Here is an 18407-nt window from a genome sequence, read left to right as displayed (position 1 = left end):
ATATTTTGAAACAGCTGTAAGCCGCACATGCTTACACAATTAACACGAGTAAGATCGCCATTTAATCAATTATAAATGTTACATTGAAGCATTGATTTAAATATGAATTCGAAGAGGAATGAGTTAAAATTGTGGAACTTAAAGGGAAATATTCTGTCAGAAATATAAGTAATGAATGGTCTACACTCGGTGATATTCTTATACATCAAGAGTTAGTATTTCGATCTGTAACTACACATTTGAATAAAAATAATGGCTTCCAATATTTCGGACTACTTAATTTGATAAGTTGACAACATTTTCAACTATAGAGTCATACATTAGTAATATTTCCTTCACAGTCTTCCTTCTATTTCGTTTTTATATATAAATGCAAAATTGTATATATTTCTCTGAAGACCCAGGAAAATACGTCCAGAGACAATTATACAAAATATTAAATTATAAGTAAAATTGTACGTGATTACTTTTTTTAGTTGAGGAAAAACTACAACACTATAAATTCCTATTTTATATATAAGAGAGAAAGAGATAGAAGCCGTTCTAGCACAGTCTAGTATATGTAGTCACGAAGCTTGAGTTGTGAGGGTGCTAGGAACAATAGACTGTGCCAGTACTATTTCGCATTGTCTGTAATGAGGCGATATTAGCGATCCTAGTGGTTAGCAACTATCTATGGATGCATATTTACTACGTATTGAGCTTCGTGACTGTATATACTAGACTGTGGTTCTAGAGTGGTTGAAGCATGACCTTGGATGCGCTGTGGACGAAAATGCGTCTACTCCGTAAGACTTCCACGTGCTGCGTGAGATGGCAAGGTCATTGCTTCAACTACGATGGAACGACTTCTGAATAGTCTGGAAAGGAAATAAGAAAAGGGAACGTAGTTAAAGTTTCATAAAACCGTGCTTTAATTATTGCTGCTTTTGGGGTGATCTGTGATTCAGATTGTAGCCAGTTTCTCTGACCAAGTCAGAAATGATTGAATTTCATTTATTTCATTACAAAAGACTTGTACACACAATGCAAATGGAACAAGCACATGCCATTTATAACATAATTACATTTTATTAGGAACACATTTGGTCTCTGTTTGCGACTAAACTTTTAAATTTAAGATATATTCACACTAAAGTTAACAATACTTGACTATTATTATTAGGGACCGGATTTTTATGTAATATCAAGGTATGAAATATGTACATATTTATGTAAGAAAAATAAGCTGAATATGTACCAAAATATGTGAAATCATGAAAATATTTAATATCAATATCTGGCAGGTATAGGATAGGTAAGACTCTCCAGTTGTGATTTCATAGAGCACCCGACTTTTTTACCGCACACTTGACACATTCGTCCCGAAATATATCCTTCCTTCGGTAGGTAAAAAGGCTTTCTGAATCTGTGTATTTCAAATTGTAAACTTCCCCAGCAGAAGTTTTTTTCCTATTTTAGAGAAGTAAAATTGAATAAAACCTCTAAATATGTAGATTTATGCAATACCAAGCCATAATATATAATGTGGGGGTAAATATGTAATAGTAATATACGTTACAAGAGCGGTATGTTGACGTTTTCATGTTCGAGGAAAAGATTGAAAAAGCGAAACGTAGTTGAGCTTTTTTAATTTCCGAGAACATGAAAACAAACATACCGCTCGTGTATCATACATTATTTTGTGCGAAGATCGTTTATTACATACCTGAAAGACGAATTTCTAATTAGTTGCAATGAAATCTCCATGTTGGTTTCTGTTTAATGACGGCAACTTCGGAAAACCAAAATATCTTTCTTCAACATTGTTGCTATATAATGTTTTCTGTGTTTACTATACTCCAGCAGGCCGTGATATACGTCTGTCTTTTTTTCCCCCCAGTCTATAAATGCGAATTTAAAACAAACGGTAAGGTTATGTAATGATTTATTTTTTCATTTTAATATTTTAACAATATTATTTATATAACATATATAATATATAATATATACGTTACTGTGTACGTTAACAGAAAACCACAATTCCAAGTCACACAGAGATTGTGTGCACTCGTTGTGGGTCTCTGGCGTTTCGTCAGCCCACGCGAGTTGTGTGGATATAAACGGAAAAGTTGAGACGGTGTCGGGTGGAGTTCCCGGGTAGCTCTGTGGTAGAGCGCTGGTACGTTCAGCCAGAGGTCCCGGGATCGATACCCGGCCCCGGAACAATTTTTCCCTTGAAATTATTCAAATCTGCTTTACAGGGAGCTTCACCTGAAAAACTAGATTTGCATAACATATGTTATAGTAATAACATCGGCATCTGGAATCTTGTTGATTTTTTCACGGCTTCCTTAATGTTACTTGTATCAGGAATGCAATAAGTTTCGTGGAGTAGTAGACTTTACTTAATTTTTGCAAATATTTAAAAACAATAATTAACATTGCAATTTAGGTGAAATTGCAGTGGTAAGTTTCCAATTTATAATTGTTACTATGTTAAACGTCTCTAAAAATAATATGTTAAAAGCCTAAAGCAGTAAAATGAATGTCGCGCTTAAGCGGTAAGAAGAGGGAAATTGTTATGTGTGTTACGTTGGGAATACTGAATGTGGTATTTCACACTTACCGCGTATTGGTTCTGTGCGGAAAACAAGGATATACGCACGATCTCGCACAAAAATATGTAGTATCAAATTTCAATATATTAATGGTAATTACAAGATTCAGAAAGATTTATTATTTATGTACGGTTAGGTTGAAAGGAATATAATATGTAATTACATAAAAATCCGGTCCCTAATTATTATGTTTGAGGAAACACAACGGTATCGGCTTCAGTTCAAGTATTTCCATGAATGAAATAGCAGTTATCAAATTGTTTGGGTCCACGTGTCCCTTAATCTGATAAACATTTCTGCAATTTTTTTTATACCAAACAAGAGTTTCATAATGAAATTTAACTTTAAAATATGTTTGTGTGTGCCTTATTAATAGACATATTATTTCACATTCATCGTTAAAAAGATATGAAGTGATTGTAAAAGTCTTGGAAGAAATGTACTGAAACAATGTAAACATCCATTTGAATTCACTGTCGCTTTACTCGCAATTATCTGAAAATATATTTCGGACTTATGTGAAAATATATTTCGGACACAAAACTTCCACTACATTCTTGACTGCTCTAGGGAGCCCCGGCGCAGAGTTTGAAAACCTCTGGTCTGTGTAGTTTCTTGTGAAAATATTGTTGCATGCATTTTTGTTGTAATTGTGTTATGTTTGTATTCATATTTTCGGTGTAAGTTATTACACAACTTCGTTACAAAAACTCCAACACAGGAAGGAAAAATTACAATTTCCATTTAAATCATAAAAATATACCGTCACGCACACATGAACTTGTGATAGATGTTGATAGTTTTTTTTTTGTATCTATTGTCAGTGCCAGAATTTTCAGAATTCTTTCAATATTAACCTGGAGATTATAAAGTAAAATTCAAAATCTGAATCTCCAGTTAGAGTATTACCAAAATAAATGCTAACTCTTACAGAGATATTCTCTTGATTGCTATAGATCACTTATAAACATCAGGGCCGTCTGTATGTTTTTCTGCATTTTGTGTAGAATGGTAAAATTGTGAAAGTAGCCTACATTACACTTTGTTCTATTTTAAAAATGCACAATCTCGCATTCTGTTTTGTCTTTATTGTTCTGATTTCATATCTCATAAAGTATTATGGTAGCCTAACTTTCTCATTGATCCACTGTCAATAATGAGCAGAGATAAAACAAGCATAAACAGTAGTGTAAAGCAAAAAATGTACCCAAAATCTGTCGTCCAATCAAATTTGACTCCAAATCTGAGAAGCACTTCTGAAAAGTAAGCTACGTAAAGAGTTATGTTCGTAGTGTCTATGAACTGGGAGAAGCATTAATGTACATATCTCATAAGTTGATCCATTATTCCGGAAAATGTTTAAGAGATAGAACACTGTACAAAATGCTCTAATGATCAATCACTATCATTCTTGCTGCAGCAAATTGTAAAGAAGACAAAAAAGGCCGGGACCCAGAAAGCATACCACTCGAAATCTGACATCCCAAATTCTCAATCACTCTTTGTGATCAGTTAATTTGGAATATTAAATAAATAATGATTATTATGGCAAAAGAAAGTTTTAACAGAAAAAGGAGCATGGAAAAGAACTATGGAAAAGACTAGTGACGTTCTTTGTGTGGAGTGTGGCATTGTATGGGGCAGAAACCTGGACATTACAACGAAACTACTAGAAGCATTTGAAATGTGAATATGGAGAAGAATGAAGTGTGTGAAATGGACAGACAGAATAAGAAATAAAGCTGTGTTGGAAAGAGTGGATAAAGAAATAATAATGCTGAAGCTGATCAGGAAGAGAAAAGAAATTGGTTGAGTCACTGACTGAGAAGAAGCTGTCTACTGAAAGATGCACTGGAAGGAATGGTGAAAGGGGAAACATTCCGGGTAGGCCTAGAAGAATATATCAGATGATATACGACATTAAGATGTATGGATCATATGCGAAGACTAAGAGGAAGGCACAAAATAGGTAAGATTAGAGAATGCTGGGTTTACAGTGAAAGACATGATCTTGGACAGAAAACTATGAATGAAAGAATGAATAGACGATATCATTTTACCGCAAGGTGATTACTGTCAACAGTATTCATATCTTCATACTTCATTATCATTCGAAGCACTGTAGTATGTTCTTTCGTTGAATTTCCCAACCATGACACTATGTTGCTTCAAGAAATCACCCCATTGATCATTCCGGTTATTTGACAGTGCCTGCTGCTGCTGTCTGATCAAATTGTTGTAGTCGTTGATGAGCTTCTGCTGAATTCTTTCCGCCTCCAAGTACTGCTCCATTAATTGTCTTTGGTTGTTAGTGTCCCTCTGTCCTTGCATTGTCTTCGAGTCATTATTTTGGGTGATTCTTGCTCTTGATGGCACTCCTGTTGAAGTAACGGGAAGTATCCCTGTTGAAACGGGAAGAGTTCCTGTTGAAGAAACTTGAACATTTCCTGTTGAGACTGGAAGGGTTCCTGTAGAAGAAACTTGAACATTTCCTGTTGAGACTGGAAGGGTTCCTGTTGAAGAAATTTGAAAATTTCCTAATGACGAGACTGGAAGTACTCCTGTTGAAGTAGCGGGAAAAGTTCCTGTCACAACTGTTGTTACAGGAGGAATGGCCGGTCTAATAGGGAAAATTTGTGGCGGTATGGCTGGTGGAAATATTGGTACTGGAGGAAGTACCGGTATTGGAGGTACTGGCGGTATTGGAGGAACTACCGGTATTGGAGGAACTGGTGGTAACAGGGGAGGCACGAAGAACCTGTCTCCATAAGCAACCGAAAGAGCTGAGTTTATTGTTTTTCCAAATAAGTTGAAGGAATTTGTTGTGGAGAGCGTCCCGGCCCCCACAGAATTCGACAATAAATTGGTCAGTAGTAACAAATCCTTCAATTGTTTTAACTGTTTAATAGGAGAACTGAATAAGAAACGGCCTTCTCTCGTTGTTGCAGATACGTCTCTTGTTGATCGTCCGATGTGGCGTCTCTCGTACGTGGAACTGGTGATATCTTTAGGCGAGAGTGGATATACTACGTAATACTTCTGATACTTCTGCACCAGGAAGATTGCCGGCTTTGGTGACACAGGAAGGTCGTCTGCTTCGAGTACTCCTTGGGACTCTGGAAAGCAAGGAACGCAATGGTAAGTAATGTCTTTTTATTTTAATTTATAATACTTAATGTGTTTCACTCTGAAGCCTGAGTAATGTAATATTAGCTAATCGGCGATATATGCAATGGAGGGGGAAAGGAACTGGCTACCCTATCCCATTATCTCCTGGTCTAGTTGCCTCATAATCGGTAATAATTTTTAAATAATACACACATTTTCATAGATAATGCTACCTCGAATGATGTGTCTTAGGACTATATAATCTTTTCGCTGTAAGAAAAATCCTAATATAAACAATAGCACGTGACTGAAGTGAGGCTTCATTGGCCGCTGTTTGGCGCCATAGATTCTCAATACGTGTTCCCGCCTACTGTTGTACATTCTGTTTCATGTTAAACATTTCCCGCATTCGTTTGCTTAGGAAACATTTACTTTATAATTATTGTAATTAAATTTCACTTAAGTTATATATATATATATATATATATATATATATATATATATATATATATTTAAGACTATTTCTTTTTCTCCGCTTTTGAGAGGGTTTCTACTCTTATGTTTAATAACCACACACACCGAGGATGCAGAAGCCATACTTCAGTACCACGTGCTAACATGAACAACTACGAGCTCAAGTGACGTCAGCTTGTTACAAGAACAGACTACCTCGGTATTGCTGTTGGTATTCATCCGCGTTCATAGTACATAACAAAATATAAAAGTAGCTTTTCTTTTACATATCGTTTTACATATGAGTGAAGTTATATGTTTCATTGTATTTAACAACTAGAATTCAATTTTTTATTTTCAAATAATACAAGATGATAGTTTCCAAATACGGACTATATAGTAGGGAATTGACTCAACATTAAATTTAAATGTGAGAAATGAGTACAATGTTCACTCAAGATTTGATCTTAGTTGACGTTCTAGGAGAAGGTAGATTATCTCAAAGTATCTTGAAGGTTAATTGTTTGAAAATCTATTTATTTAACAATTTTAATATTACTTGTGTCAGAGACATTTGATTCATACATGAACATAGAAGGTGGATGCAAATGTTGGCAAAACTTACTGTGCAAGTTTCTTACAACTTGGAAAATTATTCACATAATTTATCAAAAAGCAGTAATATCACAGTCTAGTATATACAGTCACGAAGCTCAATACGTAGTAAATATGCATCCATAGATAGTTTCTAACCACTAGGATCGCTAATATCGCCTCATTACAGACAATGCGAAATAGTACCGGTACAGTCTATTCCTAGCACCCTCACAACTCAAACTTCGTGACTGTATATACTAGATTGTGGTAATATTATTAAATAAACAGAAAGTTCTTTCAAGCCTTGAATATTATATATTTCTCGTAGGTTTATTTAAGCTAATATTGATTTTATAAAATGTCTGCCAAGTTAATTATACCAGCAAATTACTTTCTAAAAAATATTCGCATTTTTGGAAATAGTATATAATCTAATCCATCGTTTCGCGGTTCGCGAACTCCCAGGGGATTCGCCAAAACTTTTCCGTAATGGCGGGTTTCGAGGTTAGGCCTATTATTGCTTCCTTCATTTATGCGGCATTGTCATAATTGTCCATGAAGATGCACTTTGCATTATATAAGTTAAATCCCTTTTGGTCCTGACTATAACAATTATTTTAATTTGTTCTACTTCAATACAACTAAATCAAGATATGAACTAAATCAAGATATGTATGATATGGTAATATCGTGTACTAGGGTGAGTGTATGTTTAAGTGTCCGTGTAAGTGTAGTGTAGGGAGTGGGTGAGGATGATGATGAAGGTGAGGAAGGGAGAAGGGGAAACCTGGTGTCGGCACGTAGCCTACTCCTATTGAATAGCACCAAGGGGGCCACCAGGCATAACGTCCCCATCCGACGGACGAATCACTATTAACAGTGACATATGCCTTCTCTTCATATGCACTGCGGAGAGATTTGGGATTTAACCCAGGCATACTGGTGCACAATTTAGTGATTAGAAGTTGTGGACACTTTATTTCACACCATCATTTTAGCGGTTCATTTTCGACAACGAATAATAATAGCCAAAGAGATCATCGTAATATTCCACAGGTATTCTTAACAGACAACGTATTAGTATGCTTTTAACGTTTATACAATCGGCCCCTAGCGTCTTATACACTCACCATCATCGTCAGTAGCGTACTAGCGTACGCAGAATTTTGTCAAGCGGGAGTTATTATTGTAATTGTTTACAATTACATTATCGGTATTTTAAATTTGATGCATTATTATTATTATTATTATTATTATTATTATTATTATTATTACTATTATTATTATTATTATTATTATTATTATTATTATGCTACGGTATATTTATTAATATTGTGAATTTTATTAGTTACAACAATGTAATTTATTCGTCACAACAATAATTCCTTTCTACAATTCGCCTTAAACGCTCTCGTCAACAATTGGATTTTCACTCAACACAATATTCGTTATAGCACTCCACCGACGACAATGACAATTTACTTGGACTAGTATGAACAACAATGAACTGTTAATCTTAACTAATATTTACAAAGCACTATTTACAAATCAGAACTATCAGTTCTCAGTTCACAGTTCTTCTATCTCAGTCACTCGAGTCCACAGTATCTCGAACCACAGACCTTCAGAGACAGTTCACTGTACTCGAACTCGGGTCCCTCCAACTGCGGTCCACTGCACTCGAACTCAGGTCCCTCCAACTGCGGTCCACTGCACTCGAACTCAGGCCTTCGGATGCTGACGCAGATGCGGACGCACACTCGAGTCGAACTCCGGCTGGCTTGCTTGCTCTGGCTTTCTCACTGACTGAATAACTGAAAACTCTGAAACTGCTGTCGTTCCTTCGCGACCGTAATTTATAACCACAGCGACGTAACCTCGAAGGTTCCACCCGTCTCTAGAGATGGCATTCCAGAGAAATCCAGAGCCCTCTCCTCTCTACCAGCACCAGATGCGCGCGCAAACTCGTCGCGTGACGTAATACACCCTCCCTCTTCTCTCCACCGCGCGACGTCACTCAATGTTCCGTGCAGCCTGTGCGATCTGCTTTCATGCGGGACGCTGGTCGTGAGTTTGAATCTCACGTCGCTGTCACAATATTATACTATGTTCTAATAGAACATAATCATGAATATCCTTACAAAATCTTTGAAACGTAATTTTTTCACAGCCATTCAATTTTAAACAAATTTGTATGTTAGAACAAAATTTGTTTCACTGTCTTATCCTAAAAGAACGCAGAATAAGCTGTGAATACAGTTTTCCCCTATTTATCCCATTAAGGAAAAATGTAATTTAATTTTTTGAAAATTTCAAACATAAAAATAAAAATTTAAGATCTTGGAGTTTTAAATTAACTTTATTAGCAGTAGAACACTGTTTGTAGTTTGGCACTTAGCAAAGTTAGTCAGCTTCATTTTATGCAAGAATGATGAAAATACCTTAATTCTAAGTGCACTTTGTGCTAACATTAGTGTTGTAATTAAAATTCTGTAAAACGGAACACGGAGAAAAATTATTTACATCCTGAGGGTCTGAAAAATTGTAGGCCTAAAACCAAACACGAAGCAGCTTCCTGACTGTATGAAAAATAATACAGTCAAACTCTACCACCAAATTTCGATTTGTTATTACTCGAAAAATGTATAAAATTGTGAAATGTCACAGATTGACACTTGCAGAACTGCACTTCCGGTTTAAAGAAAGAGTGCTTCCGGTCAATAAAAACTCAACTAATTAATTAAATAATATAATTAACCAAACATCATAGAGACAAAACTGATATATTTTTCAAAAACTATAAAATTCAAACTTTCAGATGACAATAAACAAATAAAATTAAAAAATCAATTTTCTTAAGGAAAATAAAAAATTAAGGGTAGATGAATACCTTAATACAGGTAAAAGCCGATCGTCACTCAGTGGTATTTCCTGGAACTAAGGACGTCATATTATTCTGCCATAATTATTTATATTTTTGTCAAGCCGGGAAAAAAGCTATATATATATATATATATATATATATATATATATATATATATGTACTTACTTGCTTACTTACTTGGCTTTTAAGGAACCTGGAGGTTCATTACCTCCCTCACATAAGCCCGCCATAGGTCCCTATCCTGAGCAATATTAATCCAGTCCCTGCAATCATATCTCACCTCCATCAAATCCATTTCACTATTCTACTCCCATCTACGTCTCGGCCTTCCCAAAGATCTTTTCTCTCCGGTCTCCCAACGAACACTCTATATGCATTTGTGGATTCGCCCATACGTGCTACATGCTCTGCCCATCTCAAACGTATGGATTTAATGTTCCTAATTATGTCAGGTGAAGAATACAATGCGTGCAGTTCTATGTTGTGTGACTTTCTCCATTCTCCTGTAACTTCATCTCTCTTAGTCTCAAATATTTTCCTAAGCACCTTATTCTCAAACAGCCTTAACCTCTGTTCCTCTCTTAAAGTGTATATAGTATTTTTACTTCATACACGTAAACTTGGAACAAAATTTGAAACTAACTTTTGGATAACTTCTCGCTAGAATTTCGCTTCATATTGAAGTTTTCCCTATGATTCGCGAGAATAATGTTGATATTTTATTACCCACAATCACGTGATTTGTAAAGATACCTTCAAATCTCTTTAATATATTTTTGTCACGTTTATCGTTTACGCCAGTGATGTCAATTGATGCAAGCGCGCGCTTTAGAGCTCAGGAGAGCCTGAGCGCTTTACAGAGGAAAGGAAAGAGACAGACGAAAGAGGTAGTATATGACGCTTGGACGAGCTATATTCAGGGATGGCCAGCACTGATTCAATACATAAGGGGAAGAGAACTTATTAAAACTGTATCCATGTTAATTTTTAGATTTGCCTGAGAAGTATAAGTGCATTATAAGAATGAAAGTTTAAATTTTAATGCTCATCTTTCACAAGTTTGATTTTTTATTCAAAAGAAATATTTTCTCAACTTTTCGTATAGAAAAGTGAAATTTTCAGGTATAGGCCTATTTATTTAGTAGCCTTACAGAACGTTTTCGTAAATCTAATATACCGTAAATACGTATTACTGAAGATAGTGTATTGAAAATTTTGAAAATATTCGCATGGAAATTGTTTGTAAGGAAATGAATTAACAAAGCAACTACTGTTACATCATAAGCAAAAGATACGTGCCCACGTGTTGTAAAAATGTCAGCTCTATAGTTTCAGCACATTTCGAGAAAATAATTTAATATTCTGCTGATAGGAAGTTGCTCGCCAATATCACCTTAAAGCATAATGCGATAAGAGTTTTGTTATGTAATATTAGTTACACTTAAAACACATACAGCACCTAGGTAACTTTGCTTTGTACTGTAATATTGTTTTGATTAGTTTATTGATTATTTTATAGGGCTAAAGGTATCATCAATATCAATTTCAACTTGTCATGTCATACTAACTCTCTTTTTTTGGGATATCACTTTCTTTATGAATGATGTGTTTCATCCATTTAGTACAGTATAGTTGTATTACTACGGAATTTATGTGAATATTCCTTCTTATCTCTTTATTATGTTATTAACATTTAAAATACAAGTACAATATTAAGAAATTGGTATTATAGTCCCGTCGTTCTTATTTCCGGCAGCCAATCACGTTGCAGGTCGGCTACATTTAAACGTGTGCGTCTTGTCATTCGCTATTGATGATGGAATGAATTTCCTGTGGCTCGATAAATACTTAATATAATCGCCCGCCATTTTGGCTCTTTCGTTGGCGTTCTCAGAAAGCACACGAGGACGTTATTTGCCGCTCAATTATTTGCTCAATTACAGTGCGTTTGATTTATTATCATAAGAGCTACGACATGATAATGTTTAACGGTGAAGCAAATAGATTCCTCATCTGGTAGCTCGGGACCGAAAGAACAAAAATGGCGAACGATACTACCTACCTAGACTTTATAGAGCCTTCACTTCCTAAGACGTAAGCAAAGGGGAGGAGTCACACCGGAAATAACAGCTACACGACTGTTCAAAACATACAGAGGTGAGCCTGCCTGGAGAGAAATAAAAAATAGGTTGCAGCCGCCAAATTACTCTTGAAGGAACAACCACTCATATAAACTGAGGGAAAGAAGGCAGAGGACGGACACTGGAAAGTTTTCTTTTCTCAGTCGTACTATCAGGGACTGGAATGCTTTACCTGCAGACTTACTAAAGGCTTTACCAACAACCAAAAATGTATTTAAAAATAGGCTTAAGGACCTTACTAATAGACGGTAATTACACACAGCATTTAAAGGGTGTAAATGATATGTTGTTATTGAAGTGTTGTATCAGTGAACAATTATGTTGTGTTAGTGAAGTGTGTTGTATCAGTGAATAAGTATGTCGTGTCAGTGAAGTGTGCTGTGTAAGTGAAACGTGTTCCTGTCAGTGAAGCTTTATAGTTTATAGTGGCAGTGCAAAGAATTTGAACAGTGAAATGTTTTTGAAGTGTTAGTGAAATCAGGATAGAATCAGTGAAATGTGTCGTAGTTCCAGTGCAGTGAGTGAGTTGACAGCGAAATGAGTGTAGCGTTGAAAGGTACTTGTGCAGATATGAACATATACTCGTGGGTTTTAGTTCGATCTTAGTTTTAAGATACAAATTAGAATATTTCAAATGTTATTTTAAGTGATCGTTTCATTTAATTTAGTATATTCCCTGTTGTTGTTGTTATTATTATTATTATTATTATTATTATTATTATTATTAGTATTAATATTAATTATTAGTATTATTATTAATTGTATTTTTAATTAATACGTTTATTATTGTCATTATTGAGTGTAATTAGTTACCACTGCCACCGGGTATATACCCACTGCAGTGTGAATACATACATACATACATACATACATACATACATACATACATACATACATACATACATACATACATACATACATACAAACAAACAAACATACATACATACATCCATCCATACATACTTACATACTTACATACTTACATACATACATACATACACACACACACATACATACATACATACATACATACATACATACATACATACATACATACATACATACATACATACATACATACATACATACATACATACATACATACATACATACATACATACATACATACATACATACATACATACATAGTACTTTTGTTTTACAGACAATATAGATAATATCAAACAGAAAGAAGCCATATAAAAATAACGACATAAAATTTCACGTTCCGTTTGAAGTTTGTGCAGTACTGTTTTTCTTAATCCAACAGGCTGCTTATTCATATTTTGCGGGCTACCGGGGCTACCGGCGGTAGCCCAAGGAAATTACAAAAGAAAAAGTTTATAATATAACAAAATATAATAATTTTGTATTATTAGTTTTACCATAGTAATTAAAATTAAAGTAAATGTTAGATATATTTTGTGTAATAATAGGGTCAGCGGTAGCCCAAACCCTTTAACCAGTATACGCCACTAATAAACAACCCTTCCTCTTTCCATACTTAGCGGTTGATGCCCGCGTACGAAGTCAAGGTCATAAAAATGCACTTGCTTTGACATCACTGGTTTACGCAAAAAAAAAAAAATAGTTTTGAGACAGAGTGGAGACACTCACCATGACCCTGGTCGCTGTCCCTTAGAGGACTCGAGGCCACGATGCAGACGACAGACAGAAGGCCGCATAGCAGCATGGTGCTCCGCGCTCTGTGATGGATCGCCGGGTTTTGACTTCCCAGTGAAAGTGCGCCTCAACATATGCTAGTCTGCTTCATGCTGGTACTGATCTGTTTCCGCAATTACGAAACCCTTCGCCCATAGGACGACTTCCGTAAAGGTAAATAGAAAACAAGATTACTTCTGAACGCCTGCGAAATGGAAATTACGTGAAAAATGACAGCCAAAATGACTATTAAGATGGGCAAGTTACTACAACGGAAAACTGCGAGGTGCTAGAAATCGGGAACTCGGTTAAAAAAAAAAACTGCCATTGGGAAAGTTCAGGATAACAGAGAGGATTTGGAATTGAACGGGTTACATCAGCTTCTTGTCTATGCGAATGTGTTAGGAGAAAATCCACAAACGATTAGGAAAAACACGGAAATTTTACTTGAAGCAAGTAAAGCGATAGGTTTGGAAGTAAACCCCGAAAAAGACAAAGTATATGATTATGTCTCGTGACGAGAATATTCTACGAAATGGAAATATAAAAATTGGAGATTTATCCTTCGAAGAGGAGGAAAATTTCAAATATTTTAGAGCAACAGTAACAAATGAAAAGTCCACTGCAAGAATGATGGATGTCACTTTTTTGTCGAAAATGAACCAAGACTGTCAATGCATAGCTTAAGACATATAGAATGTACATAGAGTTACATGGCATTAACACTGATAGTCATTGTCCAGTAATGATCGGAAAATCACAGTTAAGCTTTGAACGCTAAGCATTTCAAACTTTCAATCGCTTCTCCTGCAAAATGTATTCCAAATGACATCCATCATTCTTGCAGTGGACTCTTCAAATATAAATGACACTCGGGAGGAAATTAAACGTAGAATAAATATGGGAAATGCCTGTCATTATTCGGTTGAGAAGCTTTTGTCATCTAGTCTTCTGTCAAAAAATCTTGAAGTTAGAATTTATAAAACAGTTATATTACCGGTTGTGAGACTTGGACTCTCACTTTGGGAGTGGAACAGAGATTAAGGGTGTTTGAGAATAAGGTTCTTAGAATAATATTTGGGTCTAAGAGGGATGAAGTTACAGGAGAATGGAGAAAATTACACAATACAGAACTGCACACATTGTACTCTTCACCTGACATAATTAGGAAACATTAAATCCAGATGTTTGAGATGAGCAGGGCATGTAGCACGTCTGGGGGAATTCAGAAATGCATATAGAGTGTTAGTTGGGAGGCCGGAGGGAAAAAGACCTTTGGGGAGGCCGAGAACGTAGATGGGAGGATAATATTAAAATGGATTTGAGTGAGGTGGGATATGATGATAGAGACTGGATTAATCTTGCTCAGGATAGGGACCGATGGCGGGCTTATGCGAGGGCGGCAATGAATCTCCGGGTTCCTTAAAAGCCAGTAAGTAAGTAAGTAAGTAAGTAAGTAAGTAAGTAAGTAAGTAAGTAAGTAAGTAACAGTAACAAATATAAATGGCACTCGGGAGGAAATTAAACTCTGAATAAATATGGTAAATGCCTGTTATTATTCGGTTGAGAAGCTTTTGTCATCTAGTCTTCTGTCAAAAAATCTTAAAGTTAGAATTTATAAAACAGTTATATTACCGGTTGTTGTGTATGGTTGTGAAACTTGGACTCTCACTTTGAGAGGAACAGAGATTAAGTGTGTTTGAGAATAAGTTCTTAGAAAAATATTTGGGGCTAAGAGGGATGAAGTTACAGGAGAATGGAGAAAGTTACACAACGCAGAACTGCACGCATTGTATTCTTCACCTGACATAATTATGAACATAAAATCCAGACGTTTGAGATGGGCAGGGCATGTAGCACGTCTAGGCGAATCCAGAAATGCATATAGAGTGTTATTTTGGAGGCCGGAGAGAAAAAGACCTTTGGGGAGGCCGAGAACGTAGATGGGAGGATAATATTAAAATGGATTTGAGGGAGGTGGAATATGATGGTAGAGAGTGGATTGATCTTGCACAGGATAGGGACCGATGGAGGGCTTATGTGATGGCGGCAATGAACCTGCGGGTTCCTTAAAGACAATTGTAAGTAAGTAAGTTCATATTAAGAATGATTTCATTTTATTTATTTTTTGAAGATAGACTTAACTCTGTCAGGTAAAATAAAATAAAATAAATTATTATTATTATTATTATTATTATTATTATTATTATTATTATTATTATTGATTGTATTTACATCGTTGTTACATAGTAAGGTGAACTTTAGCTATGCAAGACAGGCTTGCCACCGCAATGGATTACATAGATTTAAATACAATTTTCAGACAGCTTTATTCTGCTTATAGGCCTTTGACCGATGAAAGTAAGGATACAGTATAAGTTTCCCACACCATAGAGAAACAGCACAAGCTGCTTCGTATTTGCACAACATTGTAACATGTGAGTTACAGCTGAACAAATGTACTCGAACAACGTGACGCCGACTCTGAGGAACGTGTTCTGCACCACCTGTGGTTCACAATTAGAGCCATACCATAAAAGAAGATAAAATGTGTTTTGTTTTGACACATTTCCTCTCTTGAGCATTTTCTTTTCAGCTCATAAACGGATGAACGGAAAACATTGTTACTAACGTGAGTAGGTAAGGATTTATCCCACTTTTAATATGAAATAGCTTGGGATGAAGATTAAAAAATAATACGTAATCGTAATCAATATTGGTTTTAAGCTTTCCCTTCTCCATTTCTAAGAAAAGGCATTACAGAAAGTTAGGAATGAAAATATTTGAATTTCACTGAGCAATGGTAAAATTAATTTATTAGCATATGCTGATGATATTGTCCTTCTAGGACAAACAGAAGAAGATATCAAGAAACTTTTTAGACTCTTAGTAGAAGAAACAAGAATAACAGGATTGAAAATTAATTCTGATAAAACTAAATACATGAATATATCACGTACCTCAAATAATAGATGGGTCACTTTTAATAGATGATTGGGAGTTTCAAAAAGTTACTGAATTTAAATAATTAGGAAGTATAATTAATGAAACAGGCTTATTTGGGACAGAAATTGAACATATACTCGTTACGGCAAATAAGTGTTACTACTCCCTTCATAAATTGCTTAGTTCCAAACTCCTTTCTAGATTATCAAAATTAAGATGCTATAAAACAATAATCCTACCAACTCTCCTATATTGCTGTGAAACTTGGATATTAAAAAAAAATATACCCTTTTTACTTTTGAGAACAAAATCTTGAAGATTTTTGGTCCCATTCAAGAAAGTAACACAGGGAGAATTTTGAACAACAGGGAACTAAGGGATATTTATATACATCCGGGCATAATAGCCTTAATGAAAAGTCGAAGACTACGTTGGCTTGGACACGTTCTACGGCGTGATGAAGACTCTCTTCTACGAAAAGCTTTCGACTATTCTCCAAGATGTAAGAGACCTCTTGGTAGACCTCGTCTCCGATGGCAGGACCAAGTATATGATAATCTTTCTACAGTGGGAGGACGACAAGAAGATGCAGAGAACAGAGACGAATGGCGATATATCGTGAATGAGGCTAAAAACCTCTTAGGTTTTGAAATGCCCTAAATTGATTGATTGATTGATTGATTGATTGATTGATTGATTGATCGATCGATCGATATCTAAATCGACGTGTTGTTTAAATCAAATTTACTTGAAATATGTTTGGACTGACTATTTCAGAAATCCTGTAATGGATTCTTCCATTTTGCTTTTAGTTTTAGGCACCCACTCTCCCTTGTATAAGTAGATTCGTCTAAATAGCATGCACTTGCACGGCCGACTATCTTATCAACGTGGCTAACGAGAAAGACAGGCTATGGCGCGACGTCACATTCTTGGTTATATAACATGGCCAACAATGAACAAATTTGTGTAGGCTATGAATGCACGTTTAACATGAATTTAATATAGCAATTCCTTTGTTTTTTTATAACTTTGAACATGTATTTATATTAGTATAGACTAAGTATATGATTCTGATTATGTCTCGTGACCAGAATATTGTACGAAATGGAACTATAAAAAATGGAGATTTATCCTTCGAAGAGGTGGAAAAATTCAAATATCTTGGAGCAACAGTAACAAATCTAAATGACACTCGGGAGGAAATTAAACGCAGAATAAATATTGGAAATGCCAGTTATTATTCGGTTGAGAAGCTTTTGTCATCTAGTCTTCTGTCAAAAAGTCTGAAAGTTAGAATTTATAAAACAGTTATATTACCGGTTGTTCTGTATGGTTGTGAAACTTGGACTCTCACTTTGAGAGAGGAACAGAGATTAAGGGTGTTTGAGAATAAGGTTCTTAGGAAAATATTTGGGGCTAAGAGGGATGAAGTTACAGGAGAATGGAGAAAGTTACACAACGCAGAGCTGCACGCATTGTATACTTCACCTGATATAATTAGGAACATAAAATCCAGACGTTTGAGATGGGCAGGACATAGTAGCACGTATGGGCGAATCCAGAAATGCATATAGACTGTTAGTTGGGAGGCCGGAGGGAAAAAGACCTTTGGGGAGGCCGAGACGTAGATGGGAAGATAATATTAAAATGGATTTGAGGGAGATAGGATATGATGGTAGAGACTGGATTAATCTTGCTCAGAATAGGGACCAATGGCGGGCTTATGTGAGGGCGGCAATGAACCTACGGGTTCCTTAAAAGTCAGTAAGTAAGTAAGTATTTATATTAATTAGGTGATTGTCAAGATGGCCATGACTAGACCACAGTCTAGTATATACAGTCCTGAAGCTCAATACGTAGTAAATATGCATCCATAGATAGTTTCTAAACCACTAGGATCGCTATTATCGCCTCATTACAGACAATGCGAAATAGTACCGGAACAGTCTATTGTTCCTAGCACCCTCACAACTCAAGCTTCGTGACTGTACATATATACTAGACAGTGACTAG

The 18407-nt window shown here is 35.6% G+C and overlaps 1 protein-coding gene across 1 annotated transcript; it reads right to left on the bottom strand.

The window, feature by feature from the left end:
* Positions 1–1004: 1004 nt before the first annotated feature.
* Positions 1005–13506, bottom strand: LOC138694959 (uncharacterized). The gene is made up of 2 exons (XM_069819181.1): positions 13401–13506; positions 1005–5716 (listed from the first exon to the last, which is right to left on the bottom strand). Exons 1-2 carry the CDS (start codon positions 13474–13476, stop codon positions 4695–4697), a joined length of 1098 nt encoding a protein of 365 aa, XP_069675282.1. The 5' UTR covers positions 13477–13506; the 3' UTR covers positions 1005–4694.
* Positions 13507–18407: the final 4901 nt, after the last annotated feature.

Source organism: Periplaneta americana, chromosome 2, assembly GCF_040183065.1.
Source record: "Periplaneta americana isolate PAMFEO1 chromosome 2, P.americana_PAMFEO1_priV1, whole genome shotgun sequence".
Classification (NCBI taxonomy): Eukaryota; Metazoa; Arthropoda; class Insecta; order Blattodea; family Blattidae; genus Periplaneta; species Periplaneta americana.
Note: the sequence above shows the minus strand (reverse complement) of the source record. Positions and strands in the feature narration are given on the sequence as shown.